This window comes from Capra hircus, chromosome 5, assembly GCF_001704415.2.
Source record: "Capra hircus breed San Clemente chromosome 5, ASM170441v1, whole genome shotgun sequence".
In the NCBI taxonomy this organism is placed as follows: domain Eukaryota; kingdom Metazoa; phylum Chordata; class Mammalia; order Artiodactyla; family Bovidae; genus Capra; species Capra hircus.
The window spans coordinates 37,863,797-37,883,352 of NC_030812.1; the positions used below are offsets into that span (position 1 = coordinate 37,863,797).

The 19,556-nt window shown below is 37.9% G+C and overlaps 2 protein-coding genes across 15 annotated transcripts in view; one reads left to right on the plus strand and one right to left on the minus strand.

Moving 5' to 3' along the window:
- PPHLN1 (periphilin 1) overlaps positions 1 to 1,636 on the minus strand; it is a 167,900-nt gene extending 166,264 nt beyond the window's left edge. For 5 of the 13 annotated variants that reach the window (XM_005680157.3, XM_005680155.3, XM_005680153.3 and 2 more), the window contains exon 1: positions 1,560 to 1,628. The gene's annotated coding sequence lies outside the window, so the exon portion shown is untranslated. The other 8 variants (XM_018047912.1, XM_005680150.3, XM_005680154.3 and 5 more) reach the window with 7 other exon arrangements.
- ZCRB1 (zinc finger CCHC-type and RNA binding motif containing 1) lies at positions 1,683 to 19,290 on the plus strand. 2 transcript variants are annotated; one of them, XM_005680147.3, is made up of 9 exons: positions 1,684 to 1,872; positions 3,447 to 3,532; positions 8,483 to 8,511; positions 14,104 to 14,239; positions 14,332 to 14,443; positions 14,796 to 14,903; positions 17,221 to 17,333; positions 17,433 to 17,508; positions 18,528 to 19,290. In XM_005680147.3, the coding sequence occupies exons 5-9, from the start codon at positions 14,342 to 14,344 to the stop codon at positions 18,657 to 18,659; spliced, it is 531 nt and encodes a 176-aa protein (XP_005680204.1). In that variant the 5' UTR covers positions 1,684 to 1,872; positions 3,447 to 3,532; positions 8,483 to 8,511; positions 14,104 to 14,239; positions 14,332 to 14,341; the 3' UTR covers positions 18,660 to 19,290. The 2 variants fall into 2 exon arrangements, with proteins under 2 accessions (XP_005680203.1, XP_005680204.1); XM_005680146.3 differs by lacking the exon at positions 14,104 to 14,239 and having other exon boundaries at positions 1,683 to 1,872.

The window sequence follows — 19,556 nt, forward strand, 5'->3', positions numbered from 1 at the left end:
GAAAGTGACTAAAACTGAGATTTTTTAGCAGATGTAGGAATAAACCAGAAAGGGGTAGGCTTGGGATAAGGAAAATCAAATGTCTCAGAGAAAAAAAGAACTTTGCAAAGACACTGACAGAAGATAAAAGCATTAGAAATGGAAATATGTTGAATATGTCTGGAGCCATGAAAGAAAGTGTTAGTTGCTCAGTCGACTTTTTGTGACCCCATGGACTGTAGCCCTCCAGGTCCCTCTGTCCATGGGATTTTCCAGGCAAGAATACTGGAGTGAGTTGCCATTTCCTTCTCCAGTGTATATTCCCGACCCAGGGATCGAACCCGGTTCTCCCACATTGCAGGCAGATTTTCTACTGCCTAAGCCAGGGAAGCAAGAGCCATGATCCACCCATAAATGCAGGGGTCGGAGAAAGGGCTCAACTGACATGACTGGAGAGAAAAAACAAGTATTAGAGTCAAGAGATTTAAGATAATTTCCATAAAGAGGTTGAATCTGTAAAAGAGTTTGTTAAGCAGAGCAGGTTTCAGAGAACACAGCTCCTGTGTTGAGGGGTGAAATGTGGGAAGAAAAGGAGGGAGAAGCAGTGATAGCCTAAAGGGAGAGGGAGCAAGCACAAAACAGCACGGGGATGAGGGTGTAGCATAGAAGAACAAAAGGGCTTACATCTCAGGCGGCAACCAAGGATTAACAGGGACGTGAAGCATGGCAGTTTTGGCTGGCCACAAGTTTGTCAAAAGAATTAGTCCCAGCGGTCCCCTGGCGGACACAGAGGCCTTCGGGCGTCTCAAAATTCTGCTGCGCCCTGGCTGGATTGCACTTCCGTCTCTCTAGAAGACATCAGCTTCGACCTGGATTGATCGTGCAGGCTCCACGAGAGGCTCTGAGTTCCGGGCTGCTGGCACGCAGGCTCCCAGGAATGGCTAGAGAGCTGGTCTGCGTGTGCCGGTGGGTAGAAGTATAAACTACCCTGCATTATTTTCTGATGTTTCTGTAGGAATGATGGGCCCGTTTACAGCCACTTAGAGAAAAAGCAGTGTTTGCCCATTACAGATTTATAGGGAGAAAAAAGCTGCCAGGAAGTTTTACAGTTGTCCATACCAATACTCAGGATGAGTCTTCGTGTGAATTCGAGTGTCCCCAAATTGACCTTGTCTCGCCAACAAGACTGAGGGATCCTCCAGAAAAAGGCCGCTTTACACTTTTTTGTAACTCCTGAAGTGCCTATAACCAAACTGGGCACGTCGAACACATTCAGTAAATTTATCGACTTACTAACTGACCTGGGGTCACCGATGCCACCTAGCTCAGCCCTCTTTTTGCCTATTATGGTGCTAAAGAGAAGTGAACCTATACCACAGACTCAACAATTTCCTTTATGCCAAACTTGCTGCGTCTCTCCCCCTCAACAGCAGGAGCAGAATCCCTGCACAGTTCAAATTCAGCGGGAAACTCCACGTCCCACCGCGGAAACGCCCGCCCGCCCGCTCGCTGCCCCCTCCCGGTGCAGGAGGCCGCGTGCCCTCCCCCACCCACCTCTGGTAAAGGTAAAAAGCGCTCACCAACTCTGGGCCGCCTGGAGATCCCGTAAATGTAGTCGCCCGCTCGTCGCCGCGCTCACGGGGAAGCACTTCCGGCGCACACTAAGACGTCAGCAAGAGCGCCCGCCCCTAAGCCCACCTCCGGGGTTTGGGACAAAGGAAAGCCGGGAAGAGGCGCGGTAACCCCCTTCTCGTCTCCTGTGCCCGACCCCTCCCGGGACCCGTGATGCAGAGGCAGCTGCAAGGAGCGACGTACGGTCGGGGTTGAGCCCCAAGTGAGCTGAGGGCTCGCGCTCTTCTGGCCCTCCCCCCCCCGGGCCCGCCCCACTTGAAGGTAAACGCCTCCCGCGTTGCGGCCTTGCTCCCTGCGGGCTCCTTTCCAGAACAAGCTTCCGGAACCATTTTCCCCTCTCTCCTGCCACCTTTTTTATCTCAGGACCTTTACCTGCCCTCACCGTTCTCACCGGAACGGCTAACGTATGAAAACCTTCAGTTGGAAGCTTTTAAATAGCGACCTATCGTGCTAGGTTCCTGAAGTTGTCCCCCAGAACATTCCAAATCATCAAGCGATTTCCCTATCACATCGCGAATAAGGATGCCTTAGAATCATTATTTTGCAATTTGTGATCTTCAGTACACACCACACACGCTTTTTAAATCGGAAATTTGAACTTGGTTGAATCTGATATAATTTTCACAGGTGACTTGCTGACTTTGCAATATATGATATGAAAATGAATTACAGATTGTACTTGTAAACTTAAAAATACATATACAGGCCAGTACCCTTCAGGGCACTGAAAATTATTCAAATGATAAAATGTATCATTTCATAAGTTAGCGATAATATGCAAAATTAGTGATTTAAGAAAACTTTAATTACATCATAATGTGAAGCTAAAATTTCTTCTTAGCACTGCTCAAAAGGAAAGTATTAAGACAATCAAAAAGGCACCCAGCCAGATTAGTGAAAATCAGTGGCTAAGGTTCTTCCTGCCCTCCCAGGCTCTTTCTCACGTGGGTAGGTAAGGTATTAGGCATATCTGAAAGCACTTTCTTGCTCTTAGCCTGATGAGAGGTTAAGAGTAGCCTCAGAGTTTTTCCCTCATTTGTTTGAAACTCACCTCTTCATTCACACCATATGCCATCACTGAAAGGGTTCGTGTAAAGAATCTTTTAAGTGGTGTCTGGAGCAAAGCAATTCCTTAATTCACCCAGCCAGAGTCATTGTTTCTGAGTGAGAGCCGATTCTTAGGTAGGTTAAGGAGTCTCAGGGCTCTTGAAGAGGAGAAAAGGACAAACTTTTTTCTACATTGCTTTGTCTTAGTCATATAAAACTTTTTTCCTTAAATTCTTGAGTTTTTATGACAACAGTCTTTAAGACTAAGTTTTTTAAGCCCAGAGTTAATGCTTACACAACAAAACAATTCATTCGTAAGCTTTTCCTTAAGCTCTGTACTAATGATGTAACATTACATGTAACAACAGTGTATCTTGCTCAAGGACATGTTTCTCCTTAACAAGAACCTTCTGACTAATCTTGTCAACTTAAGAGAGGTTGTGGAAGTGGGTCTGGTAAAAGTATATGAGGCTTTGATAAAACTAACAAGGGGGGCGTTCTTCCTCCCTCAGCTAATGTCTATGTCAGAAGCTTTCTCTGCACTTTTTCACTGTAATAAAACTTCTGTGACACAAAAGCTCTAAGTGATCAACCCTTGTCCCTGATCCCAACGCTAAATCTTCTTTGGAGATCATGAATCCGACATGGTTCACCATAAGCTATCACTGATTAGTACTAAGAAGTAAGAAAAATTGTATAAGTTTGTCGTTTGCCTATAGTATTGGTTTTACTTGGAAGGAAGAATACCTGTTTTAGATTGCTTCTGGGTTTGTTTGTTTGTTTTTTAGAAATGAGTGGTGGATTGGCCCCAAGTAAAAGCACAGTGTATGTATCCAATCTGCCCTTTTCCCTGACCAACAATGACTTATATCGGGTAAGTTGCTGATAATATTAGTACTATTATCTACTGAATTCTGTATTTGAGATAAGCAAGCAAGCAGTTCTCTTAGACAATATTCTTAATAAATACATTAAAATGCACTTAAATCATTAATACCAAAAACCTCTATTGCAAACATAAGTGAAAAAAATTAGACACTTGTCATATCCAAAGAAAATTTCCAGTGCTTTATAGAGAATAAATAGAGAATATGTTATTTTTGTGTTTTTTAAAACAAAAAACACAGAAGACACTACTAGCATAATGAAGCTGATTTTTCCTGCTTGCTTACTTGGCTTTTGAAAGTGGTAGTGGGGTGGAGGTTTTGGAGGAAAGAGCTAATGGAAGCAAAACAGATCCCTTTCCTAACCCTCCAATTCTGAAAGTATATCTTAATTTAATATGTGGCAAAAACTTAACAGTTTGAGTTTAATAAAGTTTGTTTTCAATTCAGAATGGGGTGATTAAAAGACAAAAAGAAATCCTTTCCAACATATTCTTTATCCTCCTTTCCTTACAGAGAACAAAATTTCCTGCTTTGTCTATTCTGCAGATTGATGGTTGAGAGGGACTGCCAGTTGATTAGTGGGTGCACACTGGTGGTTGAGAGGGACTTCCAGGGATGACATGAATCCTATCTTCCAAGTGTGCCCTCTTTTCTCTGCTACTTTGGGTAGATGTTAAGTACACTAGAGAGATGCTACATCAGTTCAGTTGCTCAGTCGTGTCCAACTCTTTGCGACCCCATGGACTGCAGCACACCAGGCCTCCCTGTCCATTACCAACACCTGGAGTTTACTCAAACTCATGTCCATTGAGTCGGTGATACCATCCAACCATCTCATCCTCTATCGTCCCCTTCTCCTCCCACCTTCAGTCTTTTCAAATGAGTCAGTTCTTTGCATCAGGTGGCCAAAGTATTGGAGTTTGAGCTTCAGCATCAGTCTTTAAAATGAATATTCAGGACTGATTTCCTTTAGGATGGAGTGGTTGGATCTCCTTGCAGTCCTCAAGAGTCTTCTCCAACACCGCAGTTCAAAAGCATCAATTCTTCAGTGCTCAGCTTTCTTTATAGTCCAACTCTCACATCCATACATGACTACTGGAAAAACCTAGACAGACCTTAGTCGGCAAAGTAATGTCTCTGCTTTTTAATATGCTGTCTAGGTTGATCATAACTTTCCTTCCAAGGAGCAAGCATCTTTTAATTTCATGGCTGAGGTCACCACCTGCAGTGATTTTGGAGCCCCCCAAAATAAAGTCTGCCACTGTTTCCACTGTTTCCCCATCTATTTGCCTTGAAGTGGTGGGACCAGATGCCATGATCTTAGTTTTCTGAATGTTGACCTTTAAGCCAACTTTTTCACTCTGCTCTTCACTTTCATCAAGAAATAGAGGAAAACAATAGAATGGGAAAGACTAAAAATCTTTTCAAGATAATTAGAGATACCAGGGGAACATTTCATGCAAAGTTGGGCTCAATAAAGGACAGAAATGGTATGGACCTAACAGAAGCAGAAAATATTAAGAAGAGGTGGCAAGAACACAGAAGAACTGTACAAAAAAGATCTTCATGACTCAGATAGTCACAATGGTTTGATCACTCACCTAGAGCCAGACATCCTAGAATGTGAAGCCAAGTGGGCCTTAGGAAATATCACTACGAACAAAGCTAGTGGAGGTGATAGAATTCCAGTTGAGCTGTTTCAAATCCAAAAAGATGATGCTATGAAAGTGCTGCATTCAGTATGCCAGCAAATTTGGAAAACTCAGCAGTGGCCGCAGGACTGGAAAAGGTCAGTTGTCATTCCAATCCTAAAGAAAGGCAATGCCAAAGAATGCTTAAACTACCACTCAGTTGCAGTCATTTCATATGCTAGTAAAGTAATGCTCAAAATTTTCCAAGCCAGGCTTCAGCAATATGTGAACTGTGAACTTCCAGATGTTCAAACTGGTTTTAGAAAAGGCAGAAGAACCAGAGATCAAATTGCCAACATCCACTGGATCATCGAAAAAGCAAGAGAATTTCAGAAACATACCTATTTCTGCTTTATTGACTATGCCAAAGCCTTTGACTGTGTGGATCACAATAAACTGTGGAAAATTCTGAAACAGATGGGAATACCAGACCACCTGACCTGCCTCTTGAGAAATCTATATGCAGGTCAGGAAGCAACAGTTAGACCTGGACATGGAACAACAGACTGGTACCAAATAGGAAAAGGAGTACATCAAGGCTGTATATTGTCACCCTGCTTGTTTAACTTATATGCAGAGTACATCATGAGAAACGCCTGGCTAGATAAAGCACAAGCTTTAATCAAGACTGCAGGGGCAAATATCAATAACCTCAGATATGCAGATGACACCACCCTTATGGCAGAAAATGAAGAAGGATTAAAGAGCCTCTTGATGAAAGTGAAAGATTTGATTACATAGTACTTGATGAATTAAGACAGCTTGAGTCTCAACAGAGAAAATGAACTTTAGTTTCCTTCCTTGTATCAGAATAGAGACATCTCTCTATTTATTGAATACTTACTGCGTGCCACAGAACATTGTTCCAGGTACTAGGAACACATCAGTGAACAAAAAGATGAAAATCTCTTCTTGCACTCACAGCAAGATAGAGAAACAATTTGAAATAGAAAAAATTCAAATGATATTTGTCAATAATAGATACTAAGTTAATGCTAAGGCGTTAAGTGCTAAGGGGAAAAATAAAGCAAGAAGGGAGGGTTACTAAATGTTAGTTTAGGGGTGAAATTTTACTTTAGGAAGGTGACTTTTGATTAAGACATGAAGTAAGAGGCAGCTGTGCAGATGTCTAAGAGGGGCAAGAATTTCAGTCAGACAGTAAATAAAGTGGAGAGAGGAGGGCAGTCAGAGGCAAGCACATTCAGGAGTGCCTTATAGGACTTGCATAGTGGGAAGATAATGACTAATGATAAGGACTCTGAGTGAAGTGAGATGCCATTAGAAAATATATAGAAAACAGTCGTTCATACAGATGGCCAATAGGCACATGAGTGAAAAGATCTAAACATTGATAGTTATTAGAGAAATGAAAATATCTACAATGAAACACCACTTCACACCAGTCAGAATGACCATCATTAAAAAGTCTACAAACAGTAAATGCTAGAGAGAGTGTAGAAAAAAAGGAACCCTCCTACATCGTTGGTGGGAATGTAAATTGGTGTAGCTACTATGGAAAACAGTATGGAGGTTCCTCAAAAAATTAAGAGTTGCCATAGGGATCCCACAATCCCACTGCTGGGCAGATTATCCAAACAAGACTATAGTTTGAAAAAAATACATGCACCTCTATTTTAGTAGCAGTACTATTCACTATAGCCAAGACATGGCAACAATCTACATGTCTATCAACATAAATAGATGAAGATGTGAGGTGTGTGTGTGGAATACTACTCAGCGATAAAAAAGAATAATGCCATTTGCAGCTACATGGATGACCCTAGAGATGGTACTAAGTGAAGTAAATCAGAAAGAGAAAGACAGATACCATAAAATATCCCTTACATGTAGAATCTAAATATGTCACAAATGAACTTAACCTACAAAACAGAAGCAGACTCACAGACATAGAGAACAAACTTAATTGTTGCCAAAGGGAAGAAGGGATGGACTGGTAATTTGAGGTTAGCAGATACAAACTACTATATATAGAATGGATAAACAACAAGGTCTTAACTGTACAGCATAAAAAAACTATATGCAATATCCTGTAATAAACCTAAATGGAAAAGAGTGTGTGTGTGTATCACACACACATACATATATATGTATACATCACTTTGCTGTACACCAGAAACTTGACACAACACTAAATCAACTATCCTTTAATAATTTTTTTTAAAGAAAGAAAATGAAAAGCAAACCACAACAAAAAAGAGAAAACCGTCTTTATTGATCTCCAGTATTACACTGCAGTCTAGTTATACTGTGTTCCAGGGTTGAAGTGAAAGTTTTAGTTACTCAGTCTTGTCCAACTCTTTGCAACCCCATGGACTGCAGCCCACCAGGTTCCTCTGTCTGTGGAATTCTCCAGGCAGGCAAGAATACTGGAGTGGGTAGCCAGCCATTCCTTTCTTCAGGGGATCTTCCTGACCCAGGGATCAAACCTGGGTCTCCTGTATTGCAAGCGGGTTCTTCACCTGAGCTGCTAGGGAAGCCCCAGGGTTACACAACTTAATTATAGAACTCAAACATTTATTATTGTTATTTCTTAGACATATTAATGTATCGTAAAAGACTCTTCTGCAAAGTGTTACATGATAAACAGGAACTACTGGTATATAGGTAGTGGCTGAAGCAATAGAAATAGATTGCCTAGAATGAAGATGTAGATGTAAAAGGGAAGAAAGGGCCAAGTGTAAAGAGCCACCAACATATTAGGGTGGGCAGAAGAAGCAGGCTGATAGGAATCGATTTTTTCAATATAGAAGCTTTATTTTATAAGCAGTCTAAGTAAGGATCTGTCTTCTGACATAGTGATTGCTTGATGGGGTGGGCAGGAGGGTAAGTTAGGAACAGTGATATTCTACAACATTGATAATTAAAGCACAAGGTGGAGCCCAGGTGGGAATGACAGTTGTCATGGACACACCATACTAACTGCAGCTATGCAGTGTGTGTGCCCTCAACCTACCACACATGAAGAGGGTTTTTTTTTTCCCCTGTACTCTTTGGTCAGAAATTTAAGAATTAAGGTAGATAAATACCTGTGATACCAATAGACAAAAAAGAGTATTATTCGAGTCACTAAAAAAATATATCTTCTGTGGGCTCCCTCTGACTAAAGGCTAAAAATTTTCGTAAACTACAATAAAAAATGTGGTCAGTATATACAGCCTGAAAACTTAATGTGGTTTTTATGATTTTAAATCAAATTGCAAATCATCATGTGGTCTTTTGTTTCAGATATTTTCCAAGTATGGCAAAGTTGTAAAGTAAGTATATCAGATCCTGAAACTTCATTTAAAAGTCTATCTTAATTTTCTTCTCCATTATTTTCTTAATGAAAGTAGATTTACTATATTTTTATAAAACATTTGATATAAAAAAGAATAAAAATACTGCTGTTAACATTTTATGTATATTTAATTTTTTAAATACACGTAAAATGTTAGTATTTTTATCCTTCTTAATTTTTTAATATGCATAAATATCTATAGACAAGTTTTAAAAGACTCCATTCTGTGCATGCAATTTTGTTGTCTTTTTTTAACTTGATATATTGGAATAGCTTTCCATGTACTATATAGATACATCCTTGTATTTAATGATTTCATGGTAGTCCTTTGTATTATTATTTACTTATTTTATACCACATTATTAAGAATTAAAACTGATTCTGTTATCCAATATAAGACATAAAAGCTCAAATTAAATATAAATATCAGGTAGAAGGTATGTTAGCAAGTATACTATAAATGGATTATTATTTGTCAAACAGTGTAAAAACAAACACCATTGAGTCTTGAACTATGCAGGGTTAATGAGAGTATAAAGGAAAAACAAGATAGTGTTACTCTATCTTATAACTAATGTATGTTTTAGTATAAATTTAAAGTCATTTAAAATCCCAGGAATTTAGAGCGTATTTATCTTGACTAGTTGTTTTTCTTTAGCTTTTGATAAATGGACATTAAACAGTTGAAGTTCATCTGCATCCTGAAGTTAACATCTTTTAAAATTACTTCTCCGTTAAAAAAAAATCATCAGAAATACTACTATGTCAATTTTGAGGTCTTCAATTTCAAACAGTGATCATTATCAATCAGAACACTAATAATAATGATATGAAACAATGTTCACATGCTAGGCATTATTCTAGTGTGTGTGTGTGTGTGTGTGTGTGTGTGTGTTCGTGCTCAGTCATGTCTGCCTCTTTTGCGACCCTATTGACTAGCCCACCAGGCTCCTCTGTCCATGGAATTTTCCAGGCAAAAAGAATGGAATGGGTTGCCATTTCCTATTCCAAGGGATCTTCCCAACCCAGGGATTGAACCCACGTCTCCTGCATTGGCAGGTGAATTCTTTACCACTCTGCCACCTGGGAAGCCTTATTATTCTAATATCTTTACATAAATTATCTCATTAAAGTCTCACAACTATCTTAAGGTAAACACTGCTATTATCCTGATGTTATAATTGACAAAACTGAAGCCTGTAAACCTAAAATCATATTGCTAGTTAACAGTGAAGACAAGGTTTGATTCCAGCCTATTCCTTTACCTTCCCATTACCTTTTCTTGATTTTTCCCTGTCAGAATCACTGAGTAAATTTCCATATCAATACATAATTGTTAGCCATAAGAATGCTATGAAGTTAGACACAGAGTTATAAGCCCCTATAAGCAAGGAAGACATGATCTAGTCTAGAGAGTCAGAGTAGCTTTACAAAGTCAGTATCCTTTGAGTTGAAACCTAGAGGCTGAGTGCAAGTAGGTAAAAAGAATGAGAACATTTCAGGTAGAGGGAATGCTTATACAAAGGCCCGCAAAGACCCTCTGGCAAGAGAAATTAAAGTGAGATCGATAAACAGCCAGTGTGACTTGAAATGAGTAAGCAAGAGGGGGAAAAGCACAAGATGGGTCCAGAAGCAGATTCCTCTAAGAAGACCAAGAGTGTTTTAAATAATTTTAATTAGAGGACTGTCGTGATTTGAATTTTTAGAAGCTTGTTCCATCTAACTTCAGTGTAGAGACTGGATTGGAGGGGAACATAAACAGATGCAGGGAGACCAGTCAAAAGATATAACAGTAGCCCTGGTAAGAAATCTAGACTGAAATGATAGAGGTGGAGAGGTAGAAACCGGTCAGATTTGAGAGATCATTCGGCAGAAGAATGGGTAATACTTAGTGATATACTTATTTTGTATATAATGGTTGGGTGAAAGCGAAGGAAGTGTCACAGATAACACTCAGGTTTCCCAGGATAGTGTCTGCTGCTGCGTCGCTTCAGTCGTGTCCGACTGTGCGACCCCATAGACGGCAGCCCATTATGTGCTTAAATGAGTACATCATCTACCTTTTCTCCCATGCCAGAGACATAGGAATAAATCCTAGGTTTGTCTTTTCAAATCCTTGATATAATTACTTTTCTGTTATCATAGAAGGTAATTCTGTCAAAATAATGTATTTTAATTGGTTTATAGGTCTCTCTCCACCTCTAGACTGTCAGTTTTTTCCTGAGGGTAAAAACCTTGTCCTGCTGCCAGTGCTTAGTACTTGTGCTTGAGGCTAATGGAAGGACTGAATGGCCTCATGAACAAACAAATGGATACATGCTTTTGAGAAACTATTTTCTCAATCAAAATAGGTGAGCTGAAAGGAGCATTTTATAGATAAAGCTTAAAGAAGTAGGTGACAAATTAATAAAGTGAAAATTCCATCACATGTATCAAAACATAAAGACTTGTCATTACTGCAAAAATAAACTTTAATAGGGAAGATGAGGCAGTGTTCATACAGATTCCAGCAGAGACAAGCAATTAAAGAATTTAAGAACTGATACATTCTGAACCCTGAAGAATGAGTCAAATTTTATGGGCAAAAATTGAGAATTTAAAGAGGATAGAAGCCATGTGAACAGAGGCACCAGTTTAGGGGGAAGTTTAGGCTGTGCTTCATAAACACTGAGTGCCTTCTTGCAGCTAAACCTTATAGTGTTCGAGTGAGGAGCAGTGAAAGACGAGGGAAATGGGAGCCATAATAAAGGTTATTGATTGCTGGACCAAAGAATAGGCAGTTTGAAGAACCAAAAACTTTTAAGCGAGGGAATAAGTGATTTTATTTATTCCTTAAGTAGAAGACTCTTCCACTATGTTAATTCCAGCATATGAGCAGAAATTAACATCAAGGGAACCAGTAAGAATAGACTATGGAGACAGTAATGCCACTATGGACAAGAAAAAGAGCAGTGGGAATAGAAAAGAGAAGACGGAGAAGAAAGATCATTAATAGAGGATGATTTAGAAAGCTAACACTTCCAAAATAGTACTTTCAAAAAATTAGTTTATGACTTTAACTGACCTCCAGAAACATGAATTTTTAAAAGTTAGAGTAACGTCTCACTTCACACTTTTTTTTAAATGGGTTAAAAACTTTGTTATATTCAATAACTGGTATGTCTTTGCAGAAAATTAGTCTAAACATGAGCTTCATCGAGTACTTGACTTCTTTCCTTCCAAACCCAATGAATAAACACATGCTGCCTTTGAGAAAGTAAACCATTTTAGTTGCCCATTTTCCCTAAGTTATTGTAACTTATTTTTTTAATGGAATAAGACATCGCTTTTCTTAATATAGAGCTATCTTTTTACCAATTTCATTCCGAGACTATAGGTACCTAAAAACCCAAACCTAAATAAAATAAAATTTAATATGTGAAATGTAATATTAAATAAAATTTCTGTTTATTCATTCATATTCTCTTGTCTCTTTTCCTGTTAATTTAGTTTTTAGAAAATGATTAAGCTTTGTCTTAAATATTGTCTCTTTTTTGCTATTTGGAAATAATCTCAAATTTATAAGTTATAAAAATAGTACAAAGAACATCAAAATATCCCTTACCCAGATTTGCTTATTGTTAACATTTTATCCCATTTATTTTATCATTTGTACTCTCTCCCCAATGTGTGTTCATGTATGGGTATATATATGTGTGTGTGTGTATATGTATATATATGTTTGTGTGTATATGTATGGCTTCCCAGGATGAAGCAGTGGTAAAGAATCCACCTGCCAGTGCAGAAGATGCAGGCATCTCAGGTTTGATCCCTGGGTCAAGAAGACCCCCTGAAATAGGAAATGACAACCCACTCCAGTATTCTTGCCTGAAAAATTCCATGGAGAGAGGAGCCTGGCATGCTATAGTCCATGGGGTCACAAAGTATCAGACACAACCAAGCACACATATATGTACCTATATGTGTGTATCTTTATGTGTATACATACACACAAACACAGTTTTTTTTGGTGAGTCATTTGAGGGTGTTATAAACATCATCACCCTTTACTCCTAAATATAGTACTTCATCGGAGAAGGCAATGGCAACCCACTCCAGTACTCCTGCCTGGAAAATCCCATGCACGGAGGAGCCTGGTAGGCTGCAGTCCATGGGGTCGTGAAGAGTCAGGCACGACTGAGCAACTTCACTTTCACTTTTCACTTTCATGCATTGGAGAAGGAAATGGCAACCCACACCAGTATTCTTGCCTGGAGAATCCCAAGGACGGCAGAGCCTGGTGGGCTGCCATCTATGGGGTCACACAGAGTCGGAAGCAACTTAGCAGCAGCAGCAGCATAGTACTTCATTGTGTATTTCCCAAAAATACATTAGGGTTATATATTACATAGCCACAGCACAGTTAACCAAACTCATAAATTTTCCTGATGCAGTACGTCTGTTGAATCAATTGTCCGTGTTCCACTTTTGTCAATTGACCTAATAATATCCCACGTAGAATTTTTCACCTGTAGTGCAGAATGCAGTCTAGAGTTAGGTGTTGATTTTTACTGTCATATCTTTTTAGCCTCCTTTAGTCTGAAACGTTTATAAATACAGCTCTAACCCATGTGTTTTCCTGATGTTGCCTCATGATTATATGGGGATTATGCAGTCTTGGCAGGTATACTCTATAGATGATGTATTCTCAAGGTGTCACTCTGGATCCATACCGCATCCATCTATCTCATTAGTGATACTAATTTTTATCACTCAGTCAAGGTTTAACCAACTTCTCTGCTGTATAATTATTTTTCCCTTTTGCAACTAACAAGCAATCAATGGGAGACAGTTAAGACAATGCAAACATCCTGTTCCATATAAAAATTTCATTTGAGACATTGCATTTGTTGATAATTCTTGCCTGACCCAATCTTTACCGTGATCATTTCAAAAGGGGATTTTCTGGCCCTCCCTGTACATTCACCAGTCATCCCCTGGCATTGTGCTATAAGCAGTAGCCCTCCTTTCTCCCCCATTTACTTATTTATTATCAGCATGGATTTAAGAATTCCTTTCTTATGTGGTTTTTAATTCATTACTGTATTTAATTATTTTGGTAATCAGATTGTCCTAGATTTGGCCAGTGGGCTCTCCCTTCAGCTGGCTTGTCTGTTCTTGTGCCATGCCCCATCATTACTCTTTTTTTCAAGTGCTTCCTTTCTGGCATAACAAGATGTTCCAAATTCATCCTGTACGTAGCCTCTCCCAGCCTTCAAGTCAGCCATTTCTCCAAAGAGCCCTGTTGAGTATTGTTTCTTAAAATGTATTTAATGACATACGATGAGCAAGGACCAACAGGACTAGGGATGGGTGAAGGATGAGGAGAAAGAGCAGGCTCTGTGCTCTTGTCACTATCCATGCCACTTAGGTACTTTGGGTAGTATGGCTGAGAAGCACAGAACTGGAGAGTCTTTAAAATAATATTAAGAATATAGTTTTATTCTAAAACCAGAAAAAAAATTTTTTTAGTAAATCAGTTTACTTTTTGTGCAGAAAAGAATACCTCAGTTTTGTTTTTTTCCTGCAGAGAGGGAGTCAGTAGAGAAGAGGAATTATGCTTAATCTTCAAGATTCCATTGTCTCTTGTAATCTCAACGTCATCTTCAACTTCTGATTAATGTTTGACTTATCAGATACTCCTAATTATAGCTGTGTTCACTTGTGTTAGTATCACAGTTTCTCATTTCAAGAGTTTATTCATATGTTTTATTTATTGCTGCCTCATTTTTAACTAGCTATTTGTTTATGCTTTAAGGGTTACTATAATGAAAGATAAAGATACCAGGAGGAGTAAAGGGGTTGCATTTATTCTATTTTTGGATAAAGACTCTGCACAAAACTGTACCAGGGCAATAAACAACAAACAGGTAAGCCATTCGTTCCCAGCAAGGTTTTTAACCAAAAGTCTGTATTCAAACCAGGCTAAAAATGTGGGGATGCAGTGGATGGTTGAGCCTGGTGGATATCAGTAGTTCCTGGGGGTATTTTACTTATAGAAAAGAGATCAAAACTGTACTGAGTTCCCAAAACACTGGTAGAATAAAAGGAATAAAAATCTATTCTACAGGAAAGAATTTGTCACACCTACATGGGCATTTGCTAAAATAATATAAAAAAATAAAATAGAATTGACAACTTGAGGAAATGGGATCCAATAACAACAGTTCTAAGTTTCAATGAGATAATATCCTTCTGCATTTACATTTGTCTCTGGTCCAGTTATTTGGTAGAGTGATAAAAGCAAGCATTGCTATTGACAATGGAAGAGCAGCTGAGTTCATCCGAAGACGAAACTACTTTGATAAATCTAAGTGTTATGAATGTGGGGTGAGTATACCTAAAGCAATATAATTTTCCATTATTTACTTGAAGATGTTTCTCACATCAGTGTTTTATGTGTTTTCCAGAACTTCTGGAAGGCTAAAATCGAGTTATAAAAGTTTCACTTTGGGAATGTCGACTCATTTAAGTAAATTCAGTTGAAATACAGTATGATGTCGGAGAAGGCAATGGCAACCCACTCCAGTACTCTTGCCTGGCAAATCCCATGAACAGAGGAGCCTGGTAGGCTGCAGTCCATGGGGTCGCTAGGAGTCAGACTCGACTGAGCGACTTCACTTTCACTTTACATTTTCATGCACTGGAGAAGGAAATGGCAACACACTCCATTGTTCTTTCCTGGAGAATCCCAGGGATGGGGGAGCTTGGTGGACTGCTGTCTCTGGGGTCGCACAGAGTCGGACACAACTGAAGCAACTTAGCAGCAGCAGTAGCAGCATAGTATGATGTAAAGACAGTCTGAGTTGGGTAATCTAGAGTGGTATTTTCTCCAGTTTCTAAATCTTTGAAAGTTGTTAGATTAAAAAGTGTTAAGGCTAATTACTTACATTATTGTCTGAAAGGTTTTAGTGACCCATAAATTTTTGCATTTCTGTAGTATTGTGACAGTGATTAAGTGTCACAGATCAGTAAAAACACTGTCATATGACCTATCCTCTATGGGATATTGTTTTGAAAAGTTTTCCCACCTATTGGTACTGCTAATAGTTCAGGAGCTGAACTATACCCAGATTTTCTTACCTAGTTCTCATCATCTATTAATATTGTTATCCATTTAAACTTTGGGTGATTAGGAGACATACATAGCTGCAGAGCAATTTTGCACAAGGCCCATAATGATATCAGGGGAATTTCAATCTGGGTCTCATTGCTTTCTGTTTCTAAAATGTCTCCATATATATGATCCAGAGATTAATGGGGAGCTTTTACTGAAGGGAAAATTACTGAGAGACATTGTTCTGGCTACATGATTATATGGAAAATAGAAGGAAATGGTTTTTAGACTTCTTTCTCCAACGCCACTCACTCCCCTTCAAGAATATTTACATATACAGACAGGTAAGTGAGTGGATAGATGGATGGGTAGACAGAAAGAGAGAGCGAGCAAGGTCCTGAGTAAGTTATGTCAAATTTTGTGATTCTAACACCTAAGTTAATGTTTCAAAAACTGTGTTCCAGACTCCTGAGTTTTGTTAAAAACAAAAGGAAGAAAGGGTGGAGTTATTATAGTCAGATAGATGAGTATATATATTCACAGTAGATATTATCCGAGAACTTCTGGGTAAATCTGTTAATCTGTCTTGGTTTATGGGTCTATAAATGTGTTATGTTATACTTTGTACATTATAGTATTTCTTAAAACTCCTCCCCACCCCAAATCTGTTTATTTTAGCCTGGTTTTTCCAAAAGCTGTTGCATCGTTAAACCCCTTTTTTTGTACGGGATATGTTCACAGTTTTTGATATATCATTATTCCAAAACACTTTCAAAATGGTTCTCTAAGTGCATCCTCTCAGCAGGACCTTAATAATAACACCTTTTGGGTTCAGCCACGTCCCCAGGTATAAAAGTACATGGTTTGATATTTTATAAAATAATACTTGAAAAGTATCATTAACTTTCTCTCCTGTTTTAATCCTGGCTCAGTCTCTCCCCACACCCTTATTCTCACATAAATCTTCTTAAAGTTATTTTGGTAAGCTAATATACAGATTCATTGTCTTCTTTTACAACTCAGACAATGTTATATCTCATTTTAATGTTACAGCTAGTCCAGCACTGTCAAATACAAATATATGCAAGCTACCAGTGTAATTTTAAATGTTGTAATAGCCACATTAAAAAATAATAAACAGGGTAAAATTAAATATATTTTATTTAATTCAAAATATTATTTGAATTATGTAATCGATATTTTTAAAGTATAATATTTTATATTATTTTTTCCTGCTGTCTTCACAATCCCGTATGTATCAATTCAAACAACTGATTCACAATCCAGTATGTATCAGTTCAAACAAATCATCTCAGTAACCACAAGAGAATTATAACAAATGGCTGAGATTGTTGACATCTTTCAAGTTAGGAGTAGTTTTGTCCCCATTTTATCATACTAACTTAAAATTTTTACATTTAAGGTAGATGGTCCATTTAAATTTTGAATTTTTATATCCTGAATCTTGACGTTTAATCTTAAGGAACCACCAAGTTTCTGTTAATAATACATAATGTATATATTTTCTTATTTTGTGTTACTAACACAAATGTTCTATTTTTTCCTTTCCTTCTTAATGGGAAACAAAAGGAAAGTGGACACTTAAGTTATGCCTGTCCTAAAAATATGCTTGGAGAACGTGAACCTCCAAAGAAGAAAGAGAAAAAGAAAAAAAAGAAAATTCCTGAGCCAGAAGAAGAAATGTATGTATATCCACTCTCACCAAATACATTAAATGTATGCTGTCTTTTTACTTCTGTCGTTTTACTATTGAGTGCATTTTAATTTTTTTAATAATTTAGTGAAGAAGTAGAAGAAAGTGAAGATGAAGGGGAAGATCCTGCTCTTGACAGCCTCAGTCAGGCCATAGCTTTCCAGGTATTCAATAGTTCTTTTTCAAAGGCACCTGCCATAGCTCCCTTGAGTTAATAGTTTTATATTCCTTGCTTGCTTTATTAATCATCTCCTCATGACATCCTCTGACTTTCCCCTTTGCCTCTAAACTTTAGGAGATAGGCTCTTTCTTTAAGATCTTTAGAATAGTGTGATGGAAAAGTTTATATTGGTTCTTTCTACATTTTAAGGGCCCCACAACACTTTAAATATTATAATCTGTTTTCAGTATAGAATTGAACAGAACTAATTGATTAAAATGAGTTTGCTGCTGCTGCTAAGTCACTTCAATCGTGTCCGACTCTGTGCGACCCTATAGATGGCAGCCCACCAGGCTCCCCCGTCCCTGGGATTCTCCAGGCAAGAACACTGGAGTGGGTTGCCATTTCCTTCTCCAAAGCATGAAAGTGAAAAGTGAAAGTGAAGTCGCTCAGTCGTGTACGACTCTTAGCACCCTCATGGACTGCAGCCCACCAGGCTCCTCCATCCATGGGATTTTCCAGGCAAGAGTACTGGAGTGGAGTGCCATTGCCTTCTCCGAAAATGAGTTTAGCCCCCAACAGAAAAGATTTTATTAAATCAAAGATATTGTTTTAAAGGAAGCTTCATTTTAAAACAAAACAAAAAACATTTTTGATCATTAAAAGTCCTAATACAAGTATGTGAAACATTTTTTGAAGAAAATGTATAACTTCCTGATTTTATATAACCAGTTGTTTTATGTAGTTGAATAAATTATAAATGCATACATCAATTCATTTTTCCTTTTAGTTAGTTAATTCAGTATTTTATGTAATGTACCCACGTCCAACAGCAATGGCAAGTAAGTTTCATTTCATATGCCTGTTAATTAATAAAAATTGCCCAGACTAATTCTGAGTAACATGGTAAGACTGGAGAAAACTTGGGGGTAGGACAAATAATATTTAATATTATTTTAATATTATTAATATTAAGCAGATTCCTGATTTTTGTTTTGTTTATTTTCCAAATAACCTTTACAGCAAGCCAAAATTGAAGAAGAACAAAAAAAATGGAAACCCAGTTCAGGAGGTCCTTCAACATCAGATGATTCAAGACGCCCAAGGATAAAGAAAAGCACATACTTCAGTGATGAGGAGGAACTTAGTGATTAAAAATATAAATATATATATTATATAAATATCATTAAAATTTAAGTCTTGGAGTACCAAGTTCCCTTGGGACTAAAAATTACTTTTGAATTTGAACATAAGAACACTTAGTACCAAATACTTTTTTACTTTAGATAGTTGATAGGAAATGGTAATTTTATAGTATCATGTTTATCTTGCATCAAGATTTGCTAATAATCATTAATCTTGAAAACAGTTCATTTGAATAAAAAAGGAAATGTAATACTATTATAACAATGCTATCCCAAGAAGAAAGTCAAAGTCGCTCAGTCCTGTCTGACTCTTTGTGACCCCATGGACTATACAGTCGCATGGAATTCTCCAGGCCAGAAATACTGGAGTGGGTAGCCTTTCCCTTCTCCAGGTGATCTTCCCAACCCAGGGATCAAACCCAGGTCTCCCACAATGCAGGCGTATTCTTTACCAGCTGAGCCAGAAAGATAGATAGTAAAAAGATTTGAGAAGTTCATTATAAAAGTTTATTCATGATTGGTTTATATAAGAACTTTTGAAATAAATTTCATCTTTAAAATAAAAACTTCATAAAGACTGTGGAAAGTTTGGAGTGATTTATTGTTATTCATGTTAATAAAGTTTTCTCAAGAGAACTTTATTTTTCAGTGTAGGTGTTCTGTTATCTTACTTCTTTCATCTTTATATCTATCTGGATACATTGCAGTCACCTATAAAATATAAAGTTAAGTAGCTCTCAGAAGCTTATAGCCAAACAGCAGTAATTTGTCCTGCCTTTGGCATCAAGTTCCATTCCTCAGAAGCAGCCAGCCAGCTTTCTTTATTTCTTTTCACATGTAAATACATCTTGCTAAATACATGTATTTCTGCCACTTAATCCATAAAGGAATGAAGGAGGACTTTTCA

Excerpts from the sequence above, each read along its gene's own strand:
- ZCRB1 (XM_005680146.3), top strand. The coding sequence starts at position 3,449 with ATGAGTGGTGGATTGGCCCCAAGTAAAAGCACAGTGTATGTATCCAAT. Across the intron at positions 8,512-14,331 it reads AAGTATGGCAAAGTTGTAAA|GGTTACTATAATGAAAGATA; the intron begins GTAAGTATATCA and ends TTATGCTTTAAG. Across the intron at positions 17,334-17,432 it reads CCTGAGCCAGAAGAAGAAAT|TGAAGAAGTAGAAGAAAGTG; the intron begins GTATGTATATCC and ends TTAATAATTTAG.